At 37.5% G+C, this 24,610-nt stretch overlaps 1 protein-coding gene across 2 annotated transcripts in view; it reads right to left on the reverse strand.

The window, feature by feature from the left end:
- The window catches only part of Btbd1 (BTB domain containing 1), a 32,478-nt gene that overhangs the window by 2,550 nt on the left and 5,318 nt on the right, over positions 1-24,610 (reverse strand). The window contains exons 2-6 of one of the 2 annotated variants that reach the window (XM_051206646.1): positions 20,864-21,020; positions 15,730-15,835; positions 10,761-10,958; positions 6,780-6,972; positions 1,993-2,080 (exon numbers count right to left, since the gene is read on the reverse strand). In XM_051206646.1, the coding sequence (XP_051062603.1) occupies positions 1,993-2,080; positions 6,780-6,972; positions 10,761-10,958; positions 15,730-15,835; positions 20,864-21,020 (742 nt within the window). The remainder of the gene's footprint in view (positions 1-1,992; positions 2,081-6,779; positions 6,973-10,760; positions 10,959-15,729; positions 15,836-20,863; positions 21,021-24,610) is intronic. The other variant, XM_051206647.1, reaches the window with a different exon arrangement.

The following is a 24,610-nucleotide window of genomic DNA, read 5'->3' on the forward strand; positions in this document are numbered from 1 at the left end:
GTGGAAGGCATCAAGCAACAGGGACTAGGCTGCAGAAGAGGGCTTCCATACAAAAAGTAGATTGGTGTGTGAACTTAGAATGTGGACTTGAACCAGGCAGTGGTGGTGTACACCTTTAGTCCCATCACTTGGGAGGCAGAAACAGGCAAATCTCTGTGAGTCTGTGGCCAGTCTGGTTTACAAAGTGCGTTCCATGGCAGCCAGAGCTATACAGAGAAACCCTGTTTTCAGTGGGATGGGGGTGTGGACTTGAGATATCAACAGGAAAAAAATCTTTTCTCCTCATTTAGCCCATGTCTTATTCATAAGATAATCATCTCAACATTTTGCTTTGGTGTTTACTGAAATTAAAATGCCCTTAAATGCACTGCCATATCTGTGAATAATTTCAATTAGTTCTATCATATCAGTTTTAAGTGGTATAAGGGGACATTATAGGACACCCTGCAGGAGGGTCAAGCCAATAGAGGAGATATGCAGGCAGTGCTAGTTCAGAAGATAAAGAAGTTGGACAGAGAGGAAACTGCTTTTGTTAAAGGTTGTGAATCTTCATGGAGGATGGCCTAAAAAGCTCAAGTCAGGGCTTACTAAGTTACCAGGAGGTCTTCCCTACATGGGACAGTTCTCTCATAAGCTTGCTTGCCTTTCTGCCAACAGTCTAGGAAATGGGCAAAAGCCACCTAAAGCGAAGGTCAGAACAGTGGTTACTCGGGGGTGGGGGTGGGGGGACGGCAACACAGAAGGATCACAAAAAGTTCCAGGTGTGGTCTTATCCTGTCCCTTGACTAGACACTAGTTACATAGATGTGTACAGTCTATGAAAACTAAGCCATACATGCCAGTTACTAATATAACCTGCCCCACCTCCCTTTAAAGACAAGGTCTCAATAAGTAGCCCTAGCTGCACTGGTACACTCAAGGGCTGGGATTAAAGGTATGCACCACTATGCTCAATGAATATACTTTTCAAGTACCTACTACCAATTCAATAAAAAAAGGGGTCAGTCCTATAAAATTAAAATCTCTAGAGAATAGCATTACATACACTAAAGCTAGGTGCCATTATTAGCATGCATATTTATTTTCAACATCTTATATTGATTACCATCAATGTACACACTTGCTACTTCAATACTGCCATCCCATGGGATTTTGGAGAGAGCTGAGATTGAAGGAGGTAGGGACAGTCTTTGAGTGATGCCACTGCTACAGTTGACTACAAGGTTCAAAGTTTTTAATATTGAAGAGAATATAGTAGTGACTTTTATAAGGTATGTTTTTGCTTTGACAAAAGCTTGAAACATGTTTTACTTTCTTTCCTCATACTTTTGTACTTTACGTATAAAATATAGGCACGGTATTATATAGTTCATAAATAAAAGTATAACACTGGCGTGTTTTCAAAAATAATGTTACTTAACAGGGTTTGCAATCCAAAGGAGAACAATAGCTCATTGGGAAGGATGGAATAGAAGGTGTTTAACTTCAGAGCTCTATCTGAGAAGCAGAGCAGCATGGTGGCACACACCTATAGTCTCAGTATTAGAAAAAGAGTAGGAGGATGGTAAGTTCAGACCATCCTCGGATGCAAGACCCTGTCAAAATAAAACAAACACAGAAACAAAACAAAAGAAGAATGCAGATTTATTCTCCTGATTCTCCTGAATCAAAGAGTGTTCGAGGCAGTGTGAAGTAATACCACAGTTTCAAGGCACATGAAGGGCAAGAGGGTATTTTAAATCAATGAAACAGGAATTACTGTAAGGGTTTCCTGAACAAAAGTTAGCTGCAGGTATGTTAAGACTTTTGTAAAGGATCCCAATTTCCTGAAACCACAACTTTTACAACAACCACAAAACAGAAATGGTTTAAAATATGACTGCTGCTTCCTGATTCCTTTGACAAGAACAATGAAATTTGGGTTTTTGTCAAGACAGTATTTATTGCAAAGTTGCTACTATATCTCAAGATGATAACAGGAATGGAGCGTACCTGTATATTCACTTGATAATCCGTGGGCCCATGAATAGATCCATACAAACCAAATCCAACTACAGAGATTCTTCTGTTAACCGTGAACCTGTGAGAAAGGATCCCATTACAAAATAACATAAACAATTCTCTAAGTGTTCATATTCTGAAGGTTAGAGCTTGTTTAAAGTGTTGCCTGGATTTTATTTACAAAAAGAAAATTATTATAAAAGGCACTTTTGAAGATGTCTTTATTGCCCACAAATCCTAATGTGAACTGAAGAGGAACTCAAGTAGGATTTGTTGTGTACGGTCAAAAGACTGTAACCTGAACACCTGTTTTTATTATAATAGCTGGTTCTGTGTTGCACTCATCCAAATCTCCCTCATGAACATTCTAGTCATTAAGATCAAGGTCCCAAACTTGGAAGTTATCTGTTCTGCTAATACTTGCCAAGGGTCTATCATATTCAGTCACTGTGTCTGGCTTGTCAGGAAACAATGGTGAGCCAGGCAGTTTCTATCTTTGCCACATGGGAGACAGTGATAAATGAGAAGGGGTAAATAACTATAAATTGTGATAAGAGTCATAAATGCACTAAATTAACAGTTGGTGATAAATGGATAGAAAGAGGCACCAACTTACATTAGCGGATTTGAATAAAGGCTCCATATAATAATTAGCAAGTCTAGTTTGGTCACAATAGTCAATATTGGTCTATCTTACTCATTTATTCTATGTGTAAAAAATGACATTAAATACAAAGGCAACTGAAAAGACTGTTATTCATAATAATTATAATCTGTAATTCTCAGCATTTTCAGCTAACACTTTGATTATTCATACTACTATTGGCACACCACTACAGCTGTACTTCCTTATGTGCCAGTTCATTTGTTACTATAACCACTTCCTTTGAATAGCACAGCAGCCCTGCACATTAGTGAACTATCTATTTTTATTATCCTAAGTTTTTGTAGTCAAAGAAAAAAACTTTAGCCAGGCAGGACTACAACTACTTTCATGGTCCAAGCTACCCAAAAAGTCAAAGCAGGAGGAAAATTTGTGTTCACAAGATCAAGACCATCTGGACAACATAGTGGGAGAAAGAGAAGGTGCTGGGAAACAAAGGTCAAAGGTTGTGCTCACAGAGCACTAGGGAAGCCAGGAATATTAAACATTCAGGGTTGTTTGTCTTTTCAAAGAAAACAATGTATAACCTGTTTTCTGCCCAGAAGGTTGGGATTAGAGGTGGCTATTAGCCTAGATGATCTGGGTACTAATTGTAGAACATAGCAAGCTCCCACAAGCAGGACTGGAAATATTTAATACTCCAGATGACTGTTATTAGTGTTATTAGTATGACAAGGGGCTTCCCCAAGCTCTCACAACTAGGTCTGGAGGTGGCTAATAACCCAGATGACCTCTGCCCTACCTACATGACCTAGATCATACCAGATCTTCCCCTAGGCCCTTAAGATAACCCATGTAGCCTATCTACAGAACCCATCTTCATGGGAAGAAGTGGCATGTACTTTGAGAAGCATTTCAATGTAATTATGCCTCTCTGTGCACAGGGCCCTATGTTAATACCAGGAAACTTTCCCCCAGATTGTACTTTACTTGAACCAACACTGGCTACTGAGTTGTGTTGAACTGGATTTCTTTCTAGCCTCAAATGAAACATTTCTCTGCTGGCACTAGTTTGCAGAGGCCCCCACAAGAAGGGTGGGGAGAAAGAGGAAGAGAAGAAACAAGGGCTGAATGAAGATACGGAAGTTTACTTTTAAACTTCATGGTTATTTGGGACATAAAATTCTTTACAAACAATACTCTATCCCAGGTTTAGAGAGATCCACACCATCCTCATCTTTGTAGTATGTTCAAAGTTTCATTTATATAAATACCGCATGGGATCAGTAAGAATCCAACTCCGGTGACTAACCCTTCCTTCTTTCATTCCATTCTAAATGGTTTCTGACCTGTATAGTTGATCCACATTCCTTATAGAGTCACCATTCTTTTTCATATTTGAGCTGCTCTTATCTCTTTTAGAATAGGATTTATTATTCCAGATTAACTTTATATTTTGTTAGGCCACTCCTCTACTAAAAACATGTGACTTCTGAAAGAAACTTTCTAACATACTCAATTTAAAAAGTTAATTTATCCTTATTAAAGTGTGATTCAAGCCAAAGTTCTCTAGATTTACACAGAAGTACTATCTGCTGGACATTTTGGAGTTTAATCCTACTCTATTACAGTAATGTTCAATATAATAAACATACAATTTACTACAATATAATAAAATATAGATTTAAATTGTTACTCCATATTAACTCATTTTTTACATTTAAAATCTTGGGTTTTCCTATTGTGGCAGTATACATATAAACTATACCATGTTGGTCACTAAGTGTACAATTAAGTGGCATTAAGTACATTTACATCAATGTACAACCGTGACCACCGTTCATTTCTATAACTTAGGTGTTTTTATTGTAACAGTGTTTTGAATAATGTCAAATTCTCATTTTTTAAGTGGCAATTATTCTTCTATTAGTTCCAATCAGGTTTTTTAGTAGGGTTCTCTTCACCCTAAGTTTTAGGCATAAGGAGCCAGTGACACTACAATTTCTGTGACATACAGAACAAAGTCCTATAACTAAGAATCCCAAAATTCATGAAAGGAAATTTTTTTGTTTTGACTATAAGCTATAATTTTATTTTAGTGTAATTTTACTGATTTCCATAAAAGGCAAGTACCATTTCAGTAAAGAGACTTACAAATTTATTATTGCCATTGGTAATTATGTACATATTCATACACAAACACAAATTTATACACCTACATTGCATACGTCATATGTTAAAGACACACATAGACATCTCTATCTACCTTCCACTTAAATCCCATGAACAACTCATCCTACACTGTCATCTTCATTTTACAAAAGAGAATTGGACCAGTTCAGGCATCCAGTAAGTTGACCAAGGCTGCGACTAACAGATGCTTCACCTGGACCTATCCTTTAGATGCAGCCCACAAGTCTCCTGCACTGCACTGCACTGCACTGCCCTTACCTCTTCTGTCTCTGTAGGAAAGGTCAAACAGGAAGGTAGAGCTTCAGCTTGCCTGGGAACAGGCAACTAAAGTCTGGCAGAAAAGGACTAAAAAAACCTGAGTAATGATTTTAGAATTCAAAACAACTTTCAGCCAGTAGGTAAGTTCAGATATGGAAATACGAATACATAGAACTGACTCAATTTGCATGTAAAGTATCAACGTGCATTATTTGTAGCTGACACATATATGAATTCATATATATTGAGATGTACACTTCAGTTTGCTTGCTGGTGTTTTACCAAAAGTCTACATATTGAGGTACTAATTATACAATCAGCTTCATTATTTATCCTTAAATTTTTATTATCAGCTATATTTATTTCTTCTTTGTATTAATTATACTAGGCTATTTATCCCCCTCAAAAATGTGACACTATGAATTTCATTTCATATCAGTAAAGAAAGAAGTACAAAATATTTGCCTGGCAGTGGTGGTGTACTCCTGTAATCCCAGTACTTGGGAGGTAGAGAAAGGTGGATCTCTAGTACGTCTGAGGCCAATCTGACCTACAAAGTGAGTTCCTTGACAGCCAGGGCTGCTACACAGAAATATCCTGTCTCAAGAAAAAACATTTTTTTACTACTGAAAAACTAAGTTTCCTAGAGCTATGTACTAAGGTACAGCCAGAATTAGGGGAAAAGACCTCTTCCTTTCTGATTATGTAGGACTAATTTATGACTGCATCAATGACTACTGAAACTCAGCAAAGGTGGTAAGTATCTCTACCTGGAGTTTCAATTCCTAATTTCTCTTTAATGGTCAATCACTGTTAGTGAAATGTTTTCTAGACTTAATATATTAGTAGTTATCACCAGGTACAGAGATAAAAATTTACCAAAGGCACCCCTTCCCACCTGAGAGTCTTGCTATCTACAGGAACAGCTGTTTTCTTTAGTCTCCTACAGTGATGAGCTATATGTTAACACTGAGCTACTTCTCTCCAAATACATTGTATATGTTCTCAGCACTCTCCTGTTAAGGTGGAGTAGATCCAGAATATGTATATTATTCAACTCTTATCTGAATTTTGCTTCCTCCAGAAACTAATCATATGGTATTTCCTTCTTTCCGGGCTCAAGGAAACTGTGTTCCTTGAATATTTGATTAAAAACTCACCTGTAAAAACTTTGTGAATGGACAGTTCTCTGATAACTTAATTCTTCCCAGGGTAATTGGTCTACTCAGGCTTTCTTCTTCGGTCAATTTTGATAATTTATATTTGCCTATAAAATGATCCATTCCATCAAGATGTTCAATTTATTAGCACAGAGTAAACCCAGAATTAAAGTAAAAATTTTAGCATATGATAGTTACATTTTGATTTCTAAATAGGAATTTAAAGAGCTGCTTCTTCTAGGATGGTTTATTTTATTGATCTTTTAAGGAAAACAGATTATGAATTCATCAGTTTTTGTATTTTTAACTCACTGCTTTCTTCATTTGCCTATTTAATTTCTCTAGTGCTCTATGTTCATTTTCTACTTACTTAAATATTTAAATCATTTATCCTTACTCTTACTTGCTAAAAGCAGTTATTTTTTCTTTGTGTGCAGCTTTGGTCTCATCCTATATTAAACAAACTATAAATAAGATATTGGTTACTACCTCTCACAGGAGGATAAAGGCTAACCACCACCTTCCACCCTCCACCCACACGCAAGCCCACAGCCCACAGATACCTGATTCGATCACTTGTGCCACTGTAGCCCCAGCGGCTCTCTACTTGCTGGAATCTATTGATGCAGCACTCCTTTCCTCGGAGGCAGCAGCGTGGTCGATCGATGTATTCTACTCGGGGTTTAGGATTGACAGTAAAATGAAGGAAGAGGTTTACCACTTCACGATCTGACAAAATTCCAGACTGAGCAGGACCTGCAGAAACAGCAAATACACTTAGCGTATAAAATTTCAGCATACATTTGAAGTTTTGATAAGCCCCTTTGAGGCAAATCTGGAAGAATGTGTTAGGGTAAGTAAGACTTAGATGGATCTCCACCATAACAGAAGTAACTTTACTGTCTTCTCTTCTGAATACGACAGACTTCCATTCAGCAAAAGAAGCATTCTCTCCATCACAAATCATTTTCAGAACAGACAGGTACTGTGACCCTCCATCTCCCACTCCCTCCCTGTCTGAAGCTGTAATCTGAACACAGGATGTTTCAGCACAAAAAGACGAGGAACAAAGCTTTATTTCTGGGATTGAGAAACTGACAGAAGTGAGAACTATGGTTGGGAAACCTACAGAAATAGAAAACTACATAGTACAATTTCCCAAATGCCAAATACTTTAAATTTACCAGAATTAATGCTGCTCCCACATAAAAGAGGCCAGGAAACCCCTTGCAATGCCAATTGAGGCAATGGAGTAATTGTCATCAAAATACTAGAAAATTTGGATTAAGAAACCCACTGATTTTAAAACAGAGAAAAAAAAAAAAAAAAAAAAAATCTGGCTGGCCAGTGCCACATGCCCTTTAATCCCAGCACTCAGGAGACAGAGGCAAGTGGATCTCCGTGATTTCGAGGCCAGCTTGGTCTATAGAGTGAATGCCAGGACAGGTTCCAAAGCTACTCAGAGAAACCCTGTCTCGAAAACGCAAAACAAACAAGTAAAAAAGAAATAGAACTGAACCTATGAATGATGAAATGGGAGATGCAGCTGAAAATTTCCTCCAGACAGATTAAAAATTTACAGCTAAGGGCTGAGGAAATGTCTTAGTCTGTAAAGTTGAACCCCAGTACCTATGTAAGAAGCCAGGGATGGTAGGACCTACTTGCAAACCCAGCACATGGAGTGACATGTCTTTAATCCCAGCACTAAAGAGGTAGATACAGGAAGTGATATGGCTGGACGGAGAGAGGAATATAAAGCAGGGGGAGACAGGCCCTCATGGCAGTCTGAGGAGCAGTCAGTCTGAGGATGCAGTCTGAGAACAGGACTGCCCCTTTGGTCTGAGGTAGAGGTAAGAGCTAGTGCTGGCTGCTCTGCTTCTCTCATCTTTCAGATTTTCCTTCCCTAATATCTGACTCCAGGTTTTTATTATTAAGACCAAAGACAATTCATGCTATATTGGGGAGGCAAAGTCAGGCAGAGTCCAAGTGAGAAACTGTCTCAAAAAGAAGAAAACCAATGTAAACAGTCCCTAAGGAACAACACCCAAGGCTGACATCCGGGCCACCTGGCCTCTATGTATTTGTGCATAACATCACAACACACACACACACACACACACACACACACACACACACAGAGGTTAAAAATGTATGATAATTCAAGCCTATAGCAAGAGAATTTTCCTTGCTATAGAAAGTCTTCACTGGGTGATTGTCACACACATCTTTCATCCCAGTACTCAAGAGAAGAGCAGATGCAGGCAGATCTGAGTTTGAGGGCCAGCCTAGTCTACAAAGCGAGTGTCAGGACAGCCAGGGCTACACAGAGAAACACTGTCTTAGAAAAAACAAAAACAAAAAAAGAAAGTCTTCAGGTTGTGAAAAACATGTAATAGCTTAATGGCTTACAGAAGGTAAAATAGCATGCACTAAAATTAATAGAGGGTTCAATCAAAAAATTAAATGTCTGTTGTGCAAAAGTATACATCTAATACATCATCAACAATCCACTGGAAAGCAAAGATAATGTAAAGTCCTGGAAGTACCAGAAAAAAGGCATGTATCCCTCTAAAGAGGTAATAATAAGAAGGGAAGCCAAAGGGAAACAGGATTACATCTATAAAATAGATGAATAACTGCTAAACTAAAGTTGTAACCCAGAAACATATCCTTGAAATTGAAAGCAGGAAAAGATGTTTACAGATGAACACGGAAAAAAGAGTTAAGAGAATCTGACAGCTGAATACCGCTATAAGAAACACAAGTGTTTTTACATAAGAAATCTTAATTTGAAATTTTCAAGATTTAATTTGAAAATCTCGTAAGGAAACATTTGTGTGTTATCAAGTAACTCACTAAAAGAATAGTAAAAGATACTGATTACTCTTTAAAAGTGCTTTTCTTGCTTTCCACAAAAAAGAAAAACAAAAGAATGTTTAACAGGCAAATAGAAGACAACAAAATATCACTTGGTTTCTCAAAAAGGGGAAGAAAGAGGGAACAAATAAAATCCACCACAAAACTACACCTGAGTGAAGAACAAGTGGTAAAAAGGTAACTCAAATGTCCCAATGATCTACTAAACTTAACTCAAATGTGCCAGTATTAAATGTAATTCAAAAAATCAAATATTCCAAGCAAAAGATCATGCTTGTAGAATTGGATGCCTAAAAAAAAAAAATGCAACTTACAAGAACATCCTAATAAGCAAAGAATACAAGTCTGGAAAGATACAAGTCTGAAAAGATGGCTTAATATGTAACAGCACTTAAGTACTCTTGTAGAGATCCAGTTTGATTCCCAGCTCCCAGGCAACCAACACTATAGCCTCCCTGGGCAGCCATACTCATATGCACACACCTTCCACACATATCCAATTAAAAATAATAAAAGCAAATCTTTAGAAAATATGGAATACAAAAGCTTTTTTTAAAACATTGTAAAACTACATTAGTGTCAATAATGTAAAAAAAAGCTTTACTAGAATATATCATAAAGATAAAGGAATAAATCCAATAAAAGTAATTAAATTAGAACATTTAATGTACCTAATGAGCTCAAAATGTACAAAGAAAACATTTATGGAACCAAATGGGGACATATTTTCAACCAAAATCAAAAACTTGAACCTATTTCTTTTAGTAACTGACAGAACAAAAGGAGACAGTAGATACATGTTCCTATAATCACAGCTATGAAGAAAAAACTACCACAAAATTAAAATTGGATATTTTTGGTTGTTGTTGCTGCTGTTGGTTAAACACAATACCATGTATTATGCTGGAAAGTACTCCAAGGTTTAAGATGAAATAAATTCTTTCCTCCCCAAACTCCTTTTGGTTATGGTTTTTAATCACAGCAACAGAAAACAAACTACCACAATAACAATAGTTAAGAGGACATTTGTCATGTGAACAATCAGACTGAACTTAAGTGTCTTAACTTTGTTCTTCATTGTTAGAAGAACTCTGCTCTTTCACATTGGAAATCTGACAGGATAAACTAATGCTAACGATACCCATTCTCACCTTAGTAGATCTACTCTTATACACCCAATAAAAATATTTATAGGTACACCAAATGACATGTATATGAATGTTCTTTTTAATTTTTATATTTTATCCTATATGTACGACTGTTTTGGTCTGCATGTGTGTCTGCGCATCATGTGCATCCCTGCTGCCCAAAGAGAACAGAAGAAGGCATCAGGTCCCTTGGGACTACAGTTACAGACTGTTGGGAACTACCATGTGAGTGCTAGTCACACAACTAAAATTCAAAATCAGGGCTGTCTAATTTTAATCAGAAGTAGCACCAATAAAGGTCAAAAGGTTTGTCCCTATAACCTCAGGGTTTCTAGTTTACTTCCTAAGCTATAATATGTGGATGTTATCTTGAATAACATCTTGTGAGATGTTATCTTGTGAGAATTAAATGAAATTATACACAAACATTTTGTAACTAGTACTTAGGTAAGTCATAGATAGCTTCTACTTGCTTTGGAAATAGTTTCAAATTAGTGAATTATGAAATTATAGTCTTACCTGCTGCAAATTCCTCAATTGTCATCAGTGGGAACCGGATTAAGGAAAGTGCTTTTCCTAGAACTTTCTGTTTGTTTCCAAATGTCACAGGCAATTGCTGTCTCTGGCATTCTGCTTCTGCCCAACGTACAATAGCTCCAAAAAGTCGACTTTCTCGAATACTTAATGTGTCTCTTTCTAGAACTGCACAGAGTGTATCTACAGGAGAAATACAATAAGAACATTTTGCTCTTAATAAAGTGTTATTTATGTTGTTTTAAAAATTCACTAAAAAAAAAAAAGAAACCCACAAAAGCCAACAAAACTACAGATTCGATACTTAGAACAATTAATAAAAACTAGGATTTCCAGGTAAGATGGTGGATTAGCAGCATCTTCTGTGAAGTTCAGAGAAGGAAAGGAACCATGGTTTAAAAAAAAAAAAAAAAAAAAACCCTTTCATGTTTTTAAGAGTTGACAAAAAAGAATCAAGACTAAGATGATACCTCTGCAGAGCAGTAGCCAGGAGTGGCCAACATCTGGCTCCCACTGATCTGATCAGTAGTATTTGCCAGAGGAGTGCTCTTTCCTAGGGACACAGACACAGCAACAATAGTGACTGCAGAGTAGACATGATCAGGGGCTGGACACAGTGAGTGGAGAGACAGCCTGGGCAACACAGGCTGTGGGATAGAGGCAGAAGTGTAGCAGAGGAGCCTTATGCTGGGATTCTCCAGCAAAGCTCTGAGGTGCAAAGCCTGGAAGAAACCCCCTCACCATGCCTGAGACAGAAAGCAGCAAGAGCTTTGCTGAACTTGCTAAGTCTCCTCAAGAGGTAGGAAGAGGTCAGACACAAAGGTAATTAATCACTAGCTATGGCTAGTCTTCCATATCCTAGGCCTCAATCATAGGAAACCCCAAGCATGGAAAGAACAACTGATCTCTCAAATGTTATAACTAATTGGTGAGGTAGAAATGGAGTCTCTGGCAGAAAAGCCACCCCTCACAGCAAGGAACACCAACCTGCTTGAATGACTGAGACTATTAGTGTTCCCCCAACCTGTAGAGGCTGCTACAGAAGACATCAGATGGGAAGGAGAACCTATATTCATCCCAAGTGGAAATAAGTAATAATCACGGTCCTACTACTTTCAATTTCATTTTAGCGCTCACCATTATTCTTTATTTTACCTATTATATATGTTTCTACTTTGGTGTTGTTTTATCATCTATCTAGCCTGAACAGGCTTTTATCATTTCCAGTTTCACTGAGAGACCTGATTGAGAGAAGTGACTGAGAAACACAGACATTGACTTCTGAGAGACAGACAGGGAGGCATACATACATACATACATGCAGGCAAAACACTAATGCACAACAAATAAAATTTATTAGCAAAAACAGAAGACACAATGAGCTGGGCACGGTGGCCGTGCTCTGAAGGCAGGAGGATCACAAATTCAAGACCTGCCTGAACTATAAAGTGAGTCCCAAAATGGCCTGGCATACAGAGTGAGACCCTGCCTCAAAAAATGAACAAAGACTATTTAATCTCCTCAACTGAAAAAAAGACCCCTGGTCTAATTCATTATTAACGAGTTAAAAATAAACTGCAAGATGGAGTATGATACACCACATTTCACTGCTCTTGGCACAATGTAAATTTTGTAACTATTTTGTGTGTATGTTTGTATGTATGTATGTTAACACCACAGTGCATAGATGGCAGTCAGAACAACTCATGGGAGCTGGTTCTCTGATTCTACCGTATGTATCCGGGGGCTCAAACTCCAAACATCAGGCTTAGCAGCAAGTACTTTACCTGATGAGCTCTCTTGTTGGCCCAAGTTTATTTTGTTATATGTATGCAACAAAGAATCTTATTCCTAAACCAAAATTCTGAGACAGCAAATCTCTTTCCTCTGGAACACATGCTCAAACCCTAGAGAAGAAAAAAAAAAAAAATCCCTAAATCCAAGACAGCTATAAGAACTCCTAAAACCAGTGCCTTTTCCTCTCAGCTCCTATACTACCTCTAGAACTCCAAATTCAACAAGTATATATCAGACAAATTGGCCTATGGTATGGAAATAGGTGGAGGAACACATAGGTCCTTGTACTGGCAGATTTCTATTGGCAAGTGTTAAAAATTACAGCAGGGCCTAAAATGATAAAAGTGCAACAGATTATGATTCATAAACATAATACAATGGTATTAAATCAACAAATATCTATAGGTACTTAGCAAAGCACCCACACTTTAGGATTCCCAGGCTCTAATGGCATGAAAAATATAAAAACTATTTATAAAACAAATGCCACATGTAAAGTACACATGTAATGCAGGTAGTATGATTTCACAAGTAGTTGAAAAACAAATGGAGCACTTGACAGACCCTTAACAAGAAACAATTAAAACTAAACAATGCTTCATTAACAACTCAACAGTGTACTAGCCCTTGCCCTTCAGTAAAACACAATGTATAAATTCTTTCCAAGGCACTTGAGAAATGAACAGGTAAACTTGACAATGGATTGTTACACTAACTATAAAAGAGGAGTACACTCAATGTCCTGGAAAAGGGTAAGGTGTCAGACCTTTAATGATTCACAGTAGTGGTATAAGCTGATTAAGATAAAAGGATCATCCTGGCTTCCTGAGTGAAACTATACCAAGTGAAAAGGCATCGTCTTGAAGCTGATTAGGGTATTAACTCATGTACTATGTTCTGCTGTCTTTTGCATTAGAAATATAGTGGTAAACAAGATAAAGCCCCTGCCTTCAAGTTGATTGTCTAGGAGAGGGAAGCAGACAACTAACACTTGAAAAAAGAAAACAGGTCAGGCATGGTGGCACATGACTTTAATCCCAGTACTTGAGAGGCAGAGGTAGAGGCAGGTGGATCTCTGTAAACTTGAGACCAGCCCTGTCTACAGAGTGACTTCCAGAATAGCCAGGACTATACACAAAAAGAGATGATGAATACCTAATTAAGACTCTCAAATAGCAATAAATATGAGAAAACAAATCAGAGTAAAGGAACAATAATTTTGTTTAGGTATTTAGTTTAATTAAGTAGTTCTGACATAAGTCTGTCTCAGTTAACCTGTGGGCTGAGAAGCAGGTAGCCATATAAAGACACAAGGGAAAAGGATTCTAGTCCTTTGAAATATAATGAATTCTGCCCAATGTAAAAGGAACAGGAATGAACAAGAAGCAGAGATAGTCAGGTGTACTGAATTTGACCTGTCAACTACAATTCTGTTAACTTGTCCTAAAGTCAGGCAGATCTTGTGACTGAATTCTAGACAGTGAAATAAAGGACAACAAAAGAAGCAACTTCAGAGTTAAGTGTATTAATATGTGGTTATTTTCCCTCCCATCTGCTAGCAAGATACAGGCAGTAATCAGGTCCTGAGAGCTACCTACCCTGATGTCACATTCTGTGGTCCATGACATGAATGTAAAATGACCTTGCTTTTGTGTTTGATCCAGAATGCACTTTGGAGTGCATTATTAGAGCCTGGGAATCTTAAAGTGTGGGTGCTTTGCTAAGTACCTATAAATATTTGTTAATTTAACACCCACCATTGTATTATGTTTATGAATCATAATCTGTTGCCTTATCTATCTTGCCTTACACAGAACCTGATCTTCTAAGCTTTGTAAAAGGTTTGAATTATATTCTTACTGCAGCAGAAACAGAAGTAATACAACATGATTTTCCTATTTATGAAGATCATTCTGCACTATCAAATGAGAAAGAACCTGGGCTAACACTAGGCAGAGCAGGAGATAAGAAATGGTCAAATGTAGGGTTTGTTTTGAAGGTGGGATCATGGGTACCTAGTGGTGAGAATGCATGTGAAGCACAAATGAAAAAGAATAATCAAGATTAAGTTCTGGGTCTTAAGCTTCAGCAATCAGGTCTAAAATATATTAAAAACATTTAATTGTGACAGAGAGAAAGAATACAAAAATGTTTAGAGTATCAGACTTCTTGGTGAAGACTAAAAATAGCCAGAAGAGAACTGGAGTTCTAAACCAGGGAAGTGAAGTTAACAATTCTCTTTCAACTGTTCCGCATGAAATATCTTTAAAACAATCTACAAATAAAACAGACAACAGGGTATATGAGTTTCAATCCCAAAAGAGAGGGACTACAGACACATCATTCCAGTTCATGATAATTAAAAAAAAAAAAAAATTAATTTAAAACTATGGGAATTAGCTTTCTCTCCTCTCCTATAAAACAAAGTTCAAATTCTAAGCCCATCACTACAGGGTCCTCTAATACCTGGAACAATCTGCCAGTACTTCCCTGACTCCATACATACTTCACTGTCTCTAATGATTAATGTTGTCATCTTCACTACTCCAGAAATTTGTTTTTTTGTGGTGCTGGGGATGGAGAAAGGGCCTCAAGCATGCCAAGCAAGCAATCTACCACTAAGCCATCCCTAGTTCAAGTGCTATCCATTCCTTAAAGCTCATATCAGAACCTCTTTTGCCATAATTTCCCTAACACAAAAACAATCCCAATGTAAAGTAAATCTCCATTTTCTATAGTTGCCCAGTAACTGTTTTCTACAAGTCTGATGCCTACTTAGAAAGGCAAAAGTTACTGCTGCATGCTAGCTATTCCATTGACATGCTCAATCCTAATGTTCACATATTTTGCTCCCTGACATCTCTAATTAGTGATTATTTAACAAAACAAACACATTTTACCCTTCTTTTTTACTTGCTCTAGGACCACAGTCCAACCCTGTGAAAATGGTGAGCAATCTTAGTTGTGTGGTACATTTTCAAGTACACCACCAAGGTAGTTTGGACTTTCAGGTGTATTTTCACTAAAATGAAAGAACTCATAAGGAGGTATACCTTCACTTGTTTGGAGAAAACACTAATTTACACAGAGTTTTCCAACAAGGCTTACAAGGCACCACTGTATTTAAAATGCAAACATTGTGTTACTGGGAACTTACCTATGTCAATATCAGTAAAGCCTTCTGCACTTATTGCATCCATTGTGCTTTTGTCTATCGTGTCTAGACAAAGACTAGCCAGCTGAGGTTCATCAAATAACCGCGCCTACACATACAAACAAAGTCATCTTACTTTTCAGTTACTTTACCTGTAGGCTGTGCACATTCAAAGTTGTCAATGTAGACGATTGCAATTGCTAATTATGTAAAAATACTGACAATGAGAAATGGTAGGCTCAAGAATACTAATACAATAAATTCACATTATCAACATTCTTGCTACTTTTAATTTTCATATGCATATACATTACAGCCTATTTTCTTAGGCATTGCTTAGTATGATCCTGAACGAACTCTCTAGATTAGGTAATGCATACCAATTATTTGTCTAAGGTCATGTAGTTATATATGTTGCAGACAAGTATTTAAAATTTTAGTTTGACCATCGCCAATAACTAGGACATCAACTGTCAAGAATAAAAATAGATCACAGTTTTGTTGTTGTTTTAACATTTCCATTGTAGTATAAGAATTTTGTATGAGTGGTATAAGAATTTTAGAGCACCATTGATCTGAGCACCTAACTAATTAACCACACCAGAAATGACACCCATAACCTGACATGACTATGAAATCTTCACTTAATTTTAAATTTATTTTTTACAATCCAATCCCAGTTCCCCCTCCCTCCTCTCCTCCGGCTCCCCCCACTCCCCTCTACTCCCATCTGCTCCATGGAGAAGGTAAGGCCTCCCCTAGGAGGTCTACTAAGTCTGTCCCATCATCTCATTAAGGCAGGACCAATGCACCTCTCCACCCGACAATCCTGTGTCTAGGCTAGACAAGGTATCTGTCCATATAGAATGGGCTCCACTAAGTCAGTTTGTGCATTAGTGTTAGATCTTACTTGGATCCCCTGCCAAGGGCCTCATATACTGTCCCAGTCACACCATTGTCACCTATATTAAGGGGGTCTAGTTGGGTCATATGCAGGTTCCCCCTTTGTCAGACCTGAGTCAGTGATCTCTCACTAGCTCGGGTCAGCTGACTCTGGGTTTCCCCATCATGGTCTTGACTCCTTTGTTCATATTATCACTTGTCCCTCACTTCAACTGTACTCCAGCTTAACCCAATGGCTAGTTGTGGATTTCTGCATCTGCTTCCATCTGTTTCTGGAAGAGGGTTCAAGCTTCTCTGGGGAATGGATTGAAGGCTTGATATTAATTTATTTTTATTTTATGTGCACGACTGTTTTGTATGAATGCATATATGTGTACTGTGTGTGTGCTTGATGACTGCATAGACCAAAGAGCATTGGATCCCCTAGAACAAGAGTTACAGAAGGGTTAAAGACACCATTTGGTGCCAGAAACTGAACCTACATCTTCTATGAGAGCAGCAAATGCTGCCAAGCCATCTCTTTGGTCCCAGTAAAATTTATTTTGAAGGATTCAATAATTGATTTCTATGTGCACATATGTAGTATATATAAGCATATCGTGTGAGTATATGCCCACTCACATGCACACAGAGGCTAGGGGATGATGTCAAATGCTTTCCTCTATCACTCTACATGTCATTTCTTACAAACAGGGTCTCTCACCAAACCTGAAGCTCAACAGTTCAGCTAGGTTGGCTGACCATGAGTTTGTCTGTCCATTAATGTTGGTATTGGAGATGCACAATGACATGCACAGCTTTTACGTGATCTGAACGCATGTCCTCTTGACTTTACAACATTTCTCCAACCCAGATTCAGTAATTCAGATGCAGATGAATAACGTTATGGGAAAATTAGGAATTTTAAATTTATAGACTGTTTAAAGAATAGTGTGAGCAGTCATACCCTCAATGTATCCTATGTACAGATTATCTATCTAAAAGTTATCCACTGTACTTTATTTATTCTCTTTTCCCCATATAAACCTCTTCTCCATACACCATTTGTGAGGGAGTGAGCCATGGGAGTAAGCTACATATATTGAGTGCTTTTAAATTTCCTAAGAATAAGGATATTCTCACATTGGTTGATGTCAGTTTTGTAACTCTGACCTGGTCGGATTTTGTCCAGTCCTCAACCAGAGTTTGCACATTCTTAAAGAAAACTTAGTGAATTTTTTATAACATGAAACTCTATCAGATTGTTTTGTTTTTTGTTTTTCTGAGACAGGGTCTCTGTGTGTAGTTCTGGCTGTATTGGAACTCACTATATCATCATGGTTGGCCTCAAACTAACTGAAATCTGCCTCTTAAGTGCTAGGATTAAAGGCATGTGCCAAGAGGCCCAGCTTATCAACAGATATTTTATTTAATAGGCTAATCAGACCTATTTGATGTTCAAGCAAATCATAAATTTTTCAAGCTAAGAAAAGTAAGTTCTGTAGAAATTTTTGTGGTAGTAACTATGTGTTTGTTAATCCTTAAGATACTATGAGCAACAGTACCAAGTTCTGTATGGAATCTACTCTGCTACTTTGAGTAAAATAAAGATTCCCAGTATCTACTTTAGCACCATCTCTCATTTGTTGTATAAATCATGTAGAGTATGCTAACTATGTTTTAGAGTAAATCACTTTTGTAACAGGTCCAAGTTTGCATGAGCTGGTCTTCATGTAAGTCTTGTTCTCAGGCCAACAAGACCAAAAAAAATTTTTTTTAAATTTTGTTTTGTTTTGTCATTTTCCCTCCTGCTCCCTCACACTGACATGCTTGCTAATCAAAGTATGGTTCAGAATCACTGGGATCAACTGAAAGCCTATTAAAAACACAGATTCTCAGGCCCTACCTCAGACCTAATAAACTAGAATTTAATGTATCTTAATAGCCTGATTTTACTCTTGGTTTATAAATAACAGAATCTGAAATATAAAAGTTGTTATTTAGGCTAGGCAATGGTGGCACACACCTTTCCACTAGTGTGGCAAAGGCAGGCAGATCTCTAAGTTCCAGGTAGCTTTAGCAAGTCAGTACTACACAGAGAAATCCTGACCCTGTCTCAAAAAACAAAACAACAAAAGTTGTTAACCTGCTCTAATACATTAAACCTTCTTGAACAATAATCTTATTAATTTTAATATCAACTTCTTAAAATGAGGAAATAGCACATATTTGTTATATGGCTTTGGTTAAGACATTTCACCTCTGCCTCTGTATCTGACCATCTCTAGGATTGAACACATTGCTTTGCTCCTTCCCTAAGCCTCCTCAGACTTTCAGTTTCTTAATGGTAAATAAGTCTTCACTCTAAATAGCAACAGTTCACGAAGTTATAATAATGATTAAGTTGACATATGTAAAATACTAAGAAAGCTATCTGACTCAATAGCCATTATCTAATCATTCTGTTATTTTATTAGTTTAGTCTCTGGCATATGTGGATTTCTGAAATTATGTCAAGAGTGACACCAGTAAATTCCTTAAAGTACAAATATTTAATTAAAAAATCTGTTTTTAGAGCACCCAGTGTTTCCTACAGAATAAACAACTATAAAGATGAGCCCTGGCCCTAGCATCACACTTACTGTGAGGTTTTACACAGCAGTTAGTTAATTTGCCCAGATTTTAATCCTTATTTATAAAATGAGAATTGACCTAACAGTCACCAGTAATTATTTCTAGTACTAAAATTCAACAGGAACATACATTGTTTCACACAGTTGCAATATGTTGTTCAGGAAACTCTCAAACTTCTGAACTCAAAGTAATCTTCTTACTTTCCTGAGTGCTGTAACTACAGGAATGTACCATCCTGTCAGGAAGGATTTTATCTATCTATACCTACCTACCTACCTACCTACCTACCTACCTACCTATCTATCTATCTATGGGGTTTTCACAGCAGTGTTTCTCTGTGTAATAGTCCTAGCTGTCCTGAAACTCAGACCAGGCTGGCCTCAAACTCATTGAGATCTGCCTGCCTCTGCCTCCCAAGTGCTGGGATTAAAGGCATATGCCACCACTGCCCGGCCCACAAGATTTTATCAATTCATAATTTTAAAAATAGCTCATATAAAAATATTACCAAAGCTGCACACTTACAGTAGGTGTACTTTTCTGTATGGATTGTACTTAATATGGCACAAAAAGTGTTTCATATAACCCTAATACCATAACTGCTCCAATAATGGGCCAGAAAGCTTCCAGTCAAAAGCACATAAATAAGAAATAGTCAATTTTAGAACCTCTCTGAGTAAATACTCAATTTTTTATTTCAGATCCAGCAAAAATTAAAAACAAAGATGTCCAGAAAATTTCATTGTATCATACCTTCAATCATAGCAAGAATAATCTATTTTAGTGACATCTCAAATCCTAAATAGCTATCTAACCTAGTATCACATAACCCCACTTGTATAAGGCTTCAGTTTCTTTTCCTATGATTTAGCATATTAATTTTCATTTCTATTCTAAAAATCTTATAAATACATATCTTCCCTATTCAAAAATAACTACATACTTTAAAATAATGACCTAGAATTATCCAGGAAATATTAATATTTATATATAATTATGTTCCATTTTTATTGTTTTGTTGGTTGTTTTGAAACAGGGTTTTTCTGTGTAGCCTTGGCTGTTCTGGAACTTACTCTGCAGACCAACAAGGCTGGCCTCAAACTCAGACAGGCATAGTCCTTGTAAGCCTCACCATTGGAGACCTCTGGCAGCTGGGACCCCTTGAGGTTGGGCCTGACCCCTGAGTAGCTAGGGGCCAGGCCTCACCCCACCAAACTTCCCTCAGGACCCTACCTGTCCATTCCCAGGCCCGGGGCCACCCCACAGGAAAAACAAAACACAAAAAAACCAAACCAACAATCCCGAGTCTGCCCCAAGATTAGGCTACATAATCCCTCCAATCCCAGGCCACCCTGGAAAGCTTTCCCTCTCCCCCAAATAAACCGTATAGGAACTTTGTGTTTCATCCAATTCTCTGCTTTGTCTCACCCAAGCAGAGGCAGCCACTCTCCTGGGTCATTCCTTCCCAATAAATCTCTTACAAGGTTTGTTGTGCAGTGTGACTTTCTGGTATTCCTTGGCTCCTGACTGCTAGGATACCTTTCCATCCAAGCTAAATATGCACCACCTCACCCAGTTTATGATCAGTTTTTAAACTACTATTTTAACTATATTTACTTACCTGAGTAAGCAACATAAAGGCATTATCCGCCCTAAGATGTTTGGTGAGAAATTCTACACAGTGTGTTTCCAGGGCAGGGACTGCATATTTCTTAGCAGTATAAAGAGTGGTCATAACTGTTTCTGGCCCAATTTGAACTTCATCTGAATATAAAAATCTGAAAAGCAGTGAAAAAATTTAAATAGATGATCAGCATTGTTTTAGACAAGCAATCCATCAGAATTAAACTTTAATGAATAAACAAACAAAAAAAAAAAAAAACCCTGAAATTTACACAGGGTAAGACCAACCTGTATAGACATTGTATTCTTAATCATGAGAGGTACAAAGTATTTCTACTTTTAAAGGAGGTTAAGTAGTGCTCAGGAGACAGACACACAAACACATGTCCTATAACTGAAACTTTGGGCTCTTTTTAGCACTCCACAGATGCTTACAAGAACTAGTTCACTAATGTCTCACTCTGCAAAGGATAGTCATTTGAGTAAATCCACAGTAGGATGAGGTTTGCACTTCCAAATGTTCAAAGTCATTTATTTCTTGACAGCAGAACCTTTTTATTCTTTAGAACCTTTCACAGTCATTCCAGAATTAGCATAATGACCACAGATTAGAGTGCTGGGGCTTTAGAGGAATAAAATAATGTAATAATCCAGTTGGCATATCCATAAACTCAACCAAGTCTCTATTAATAATACATGTGAGAGAGGGAAAGATAAAACTGTGTAGGCTTCAGACAGTGATATCATTTACTTGATATGTGGCTGTAAGTAAATTATCACAGTTACTCTCCAAAGAGATGAAAATAGTAGTACCTATTTGTAATGCTGCAAAGAGAATGAGCACAAGCTAAAATAAAGCATCTTCAGTAGAGCCCAACAAAAATTAATCAGAGAAAATGTTAGCTTTTCCTCTGTATTCTGGAATATCTCTTTTCTCTTTTTTCTAGCCTTACCCCTCCCCCAATGACATTCAAATTTCTCCTACTTTGTTCCTGATTATTTGTTTTTCTTCCTTCCATAACTATGTCTTTGTTTTATGGACACAAAAACTTCCCTAAGTTTCCAAAACACTTAATAGGTATGTTTAGGTTTTCTTCTTTTCCCTCAAGTACATGCTTCCTTGAAAATTCATGTTCTGTTTATCTTTGTCTTTATCATTCACATTGTTTTCTATGTGTCAAGGGATCAATATCTCTAAGTTCAGTAGTTAGCAACTGTTGTGTTTACAGATAAAAACGTCTTGCAAACGAAAAAGACTGGATGGGAATTCCCAGTATGTGGAAGCTGTTGACCAGCATCTTGCCTTACAGTGGGAAGCCATGAGCCCTCATGCCATTATGAGAGCTTTACCCAGAGGTTCCAAAATCATACCAACAGTTCTATTGTTGTTGCCAGGCAGTTTGTTCAAATTTAGAGGAACCTTCAGTTTGTTATCAATCAGTACTTGGTTGAGGAACAGTATGTAAGTAGGCTTTAAAATTAATTATCTTTTTTTTTTTTTTTTTTTTTTTGGTTTCTCCAGGCAGGTTTTCTCTGTATTGCTTTGGGGCCCGTCCTGGAACTAGCTATGTAGACCAGGCTGGCCTCAAACTCACTGAAATCCACCTGCCTCTGCCTCCTGAGTGCTGGGACTAAAGGTTCACTACACTTTCTTTCCACCCTCTTTACTACCAGAACAGCTCCTGGCTCCACTGCAGCTCCTCCTAGGCTCTAGATTCAGCCACTCTCATTTTATCCACACAACTTCTAAGTACATTATCTGTTTTCTACACCTTGGCCAATCCTTTTCTTCTCTGTTCAATACTTAACAGGCACATTGTCTTTAACATTTCTTATCATTTTAATCAGGAGATGAGAGATGATGACACAAAGTTGATGTATGTGGTTCTATATCAATCTATGCTGGGTCTCCAATTTGAGCAGGCATGAAATATCTGTGAATATATTCTAGGTACAAAAAGAATTGTAGTTTAGATTATTCCAAATGTGATCCTTCACATTCAAATTGTTTTTATTAAAATTCCACTTTGGTAATAAGCTTTAGCTTATATCAAGGGACACAATCATTACTACATTAAATAATCATCTGTATCTAAAGCCATAGCTTGTAGACATTACTCATTATTATAATAATAGCCTCTTTGTAAGGGCACTTGAACTGGAACATCAGCTTCATTATTGCTCTCAGTACTAGAGTTACAGATCTCCTAAGCGTTTGTTTTTAAGTTTAGAAACACCATGAATTATTACTGCTCAAGCACGTTTCCTTTTTTACATTTGTTGCTAAGACAATTACAAATAAAAGCTGTGGCTTGATCACAACATACTTTTTTGTATTAGCCTTACTTAGTGCTATTTTAGTTTTTATCCTTGAATTTCTTGTACCATGCCTTAAATTTTTTTGAGAATGCAAGTTAAAGCAAATATTGGCTTGTGAACAGTAAGGGAATTTTCCCCTACAAGCAGCTGGCGTTGTGTGGGCACATTTTAACGAATGTACATTAACAGACTAGGCAAAAGTTTCTATCTAACTTCAACATGGGGGAAGGGGTGGTATTTTCATTTCTAAAAGAAAAGTTACTAAATATCTAAGAATCCTCTTGCTCATTTCATTTACATATTCTCTGAAATACATTTAATCATTAGAAGTTCTTTTTCTTTAAAGACTTATTTATAAAATTTTATGTGTGTGAGGCTGTTTGTGTACCACTTGATGCAAGAGCCTGCAAAGGCCAGAAGAGTCTCAGATCCCCTGCTAGTGAAGTTATAGGCAGTTATGAGTCGTCATGTGGGTTCTGGGAACCAAATCCTGGTGTCTACCAGAGCAGAAGTACTCCTAACCACTGAATTCTCTCTAGCCCACACTGGTAGAATCTTTATAACTAAAACTTAATCATGACATTATCATAATTCTCTGCATTTTAGTTATTAGTAAGCATGCATAACGTATGTGTGGGTGTGCATGCCACAGCATGCATGCAGAGGGAAAATAAACTTTGTGGAATTAGCTCTCTCCTTTAACCTATACATGCTCAATTCAAACTGTCAAGCCTGCACAGCAAGCACCATAATATAGGCCCAATTCTTTGTATTTTAAATTGACAGATGAAGGTCCCAGATACAACCTTTAAGAACAAGAGCAAAGAACAAAGAAATGATTGTGTGTCAAAGTATATCCATTTTCTTATCCCCCCACCCCAAAGATAGTCTCCAAAAAGGTTAAAAAAAAATCTAAGACTATATTTAATTAATTAATATATATATATAAATCCAACCCAGGTTATAGTGACTCACACCTTTAATCCCAGAACATATGAGACAAAGGCAGGAAGATCTCTGTGAGTTTGAGTCCAGCCTGGTCTACAGAGCTAGTTCCAGAACAGCCAGGACCATACAGAGAAACCCTGTCTTAAAAAACCAAAACAAAAAATATTTTTTGATATGTACGCAGTCAAATTTCAGGCCTTAAATTTCTCATCCTCAGGCCTCCACCTCCCAAATGCTGGGTGACATGTATGTCACCATCCCTGGCTAATTAAGATAATTTTATGCACGTGTGTAGGGTATAAGGGGAGTTCAACTTCCAAATACCATGCACTTCCTATGAAGGCAGGGTCTCTCAGTGCCTGAGCTCACTCACTGATCAGGCCAGGGAACCCCAGGGTCCTCCTGACTTAGCCTGCCCAGCACTGGGACTGCCAGTACATGCCTGCTATACCTGGCTTTTTGATGCATGGTTCTGGGA

The sequence above is a fragment of the Phodopus roborovskii genome, unplaced genomic scaffold (genome assembly GCF_943737965.1).
Source record: "Phodopus roborovskii unplaced genomic scaffold, PHOROB, whole genome shotgun sequence".
NCBI classification, from domain to species: Eukaryota; Metazoa; Chordata; class Mammalia; order Rodentia; family Cricetidae; genus Phodopus; species Phodopus roborovskii.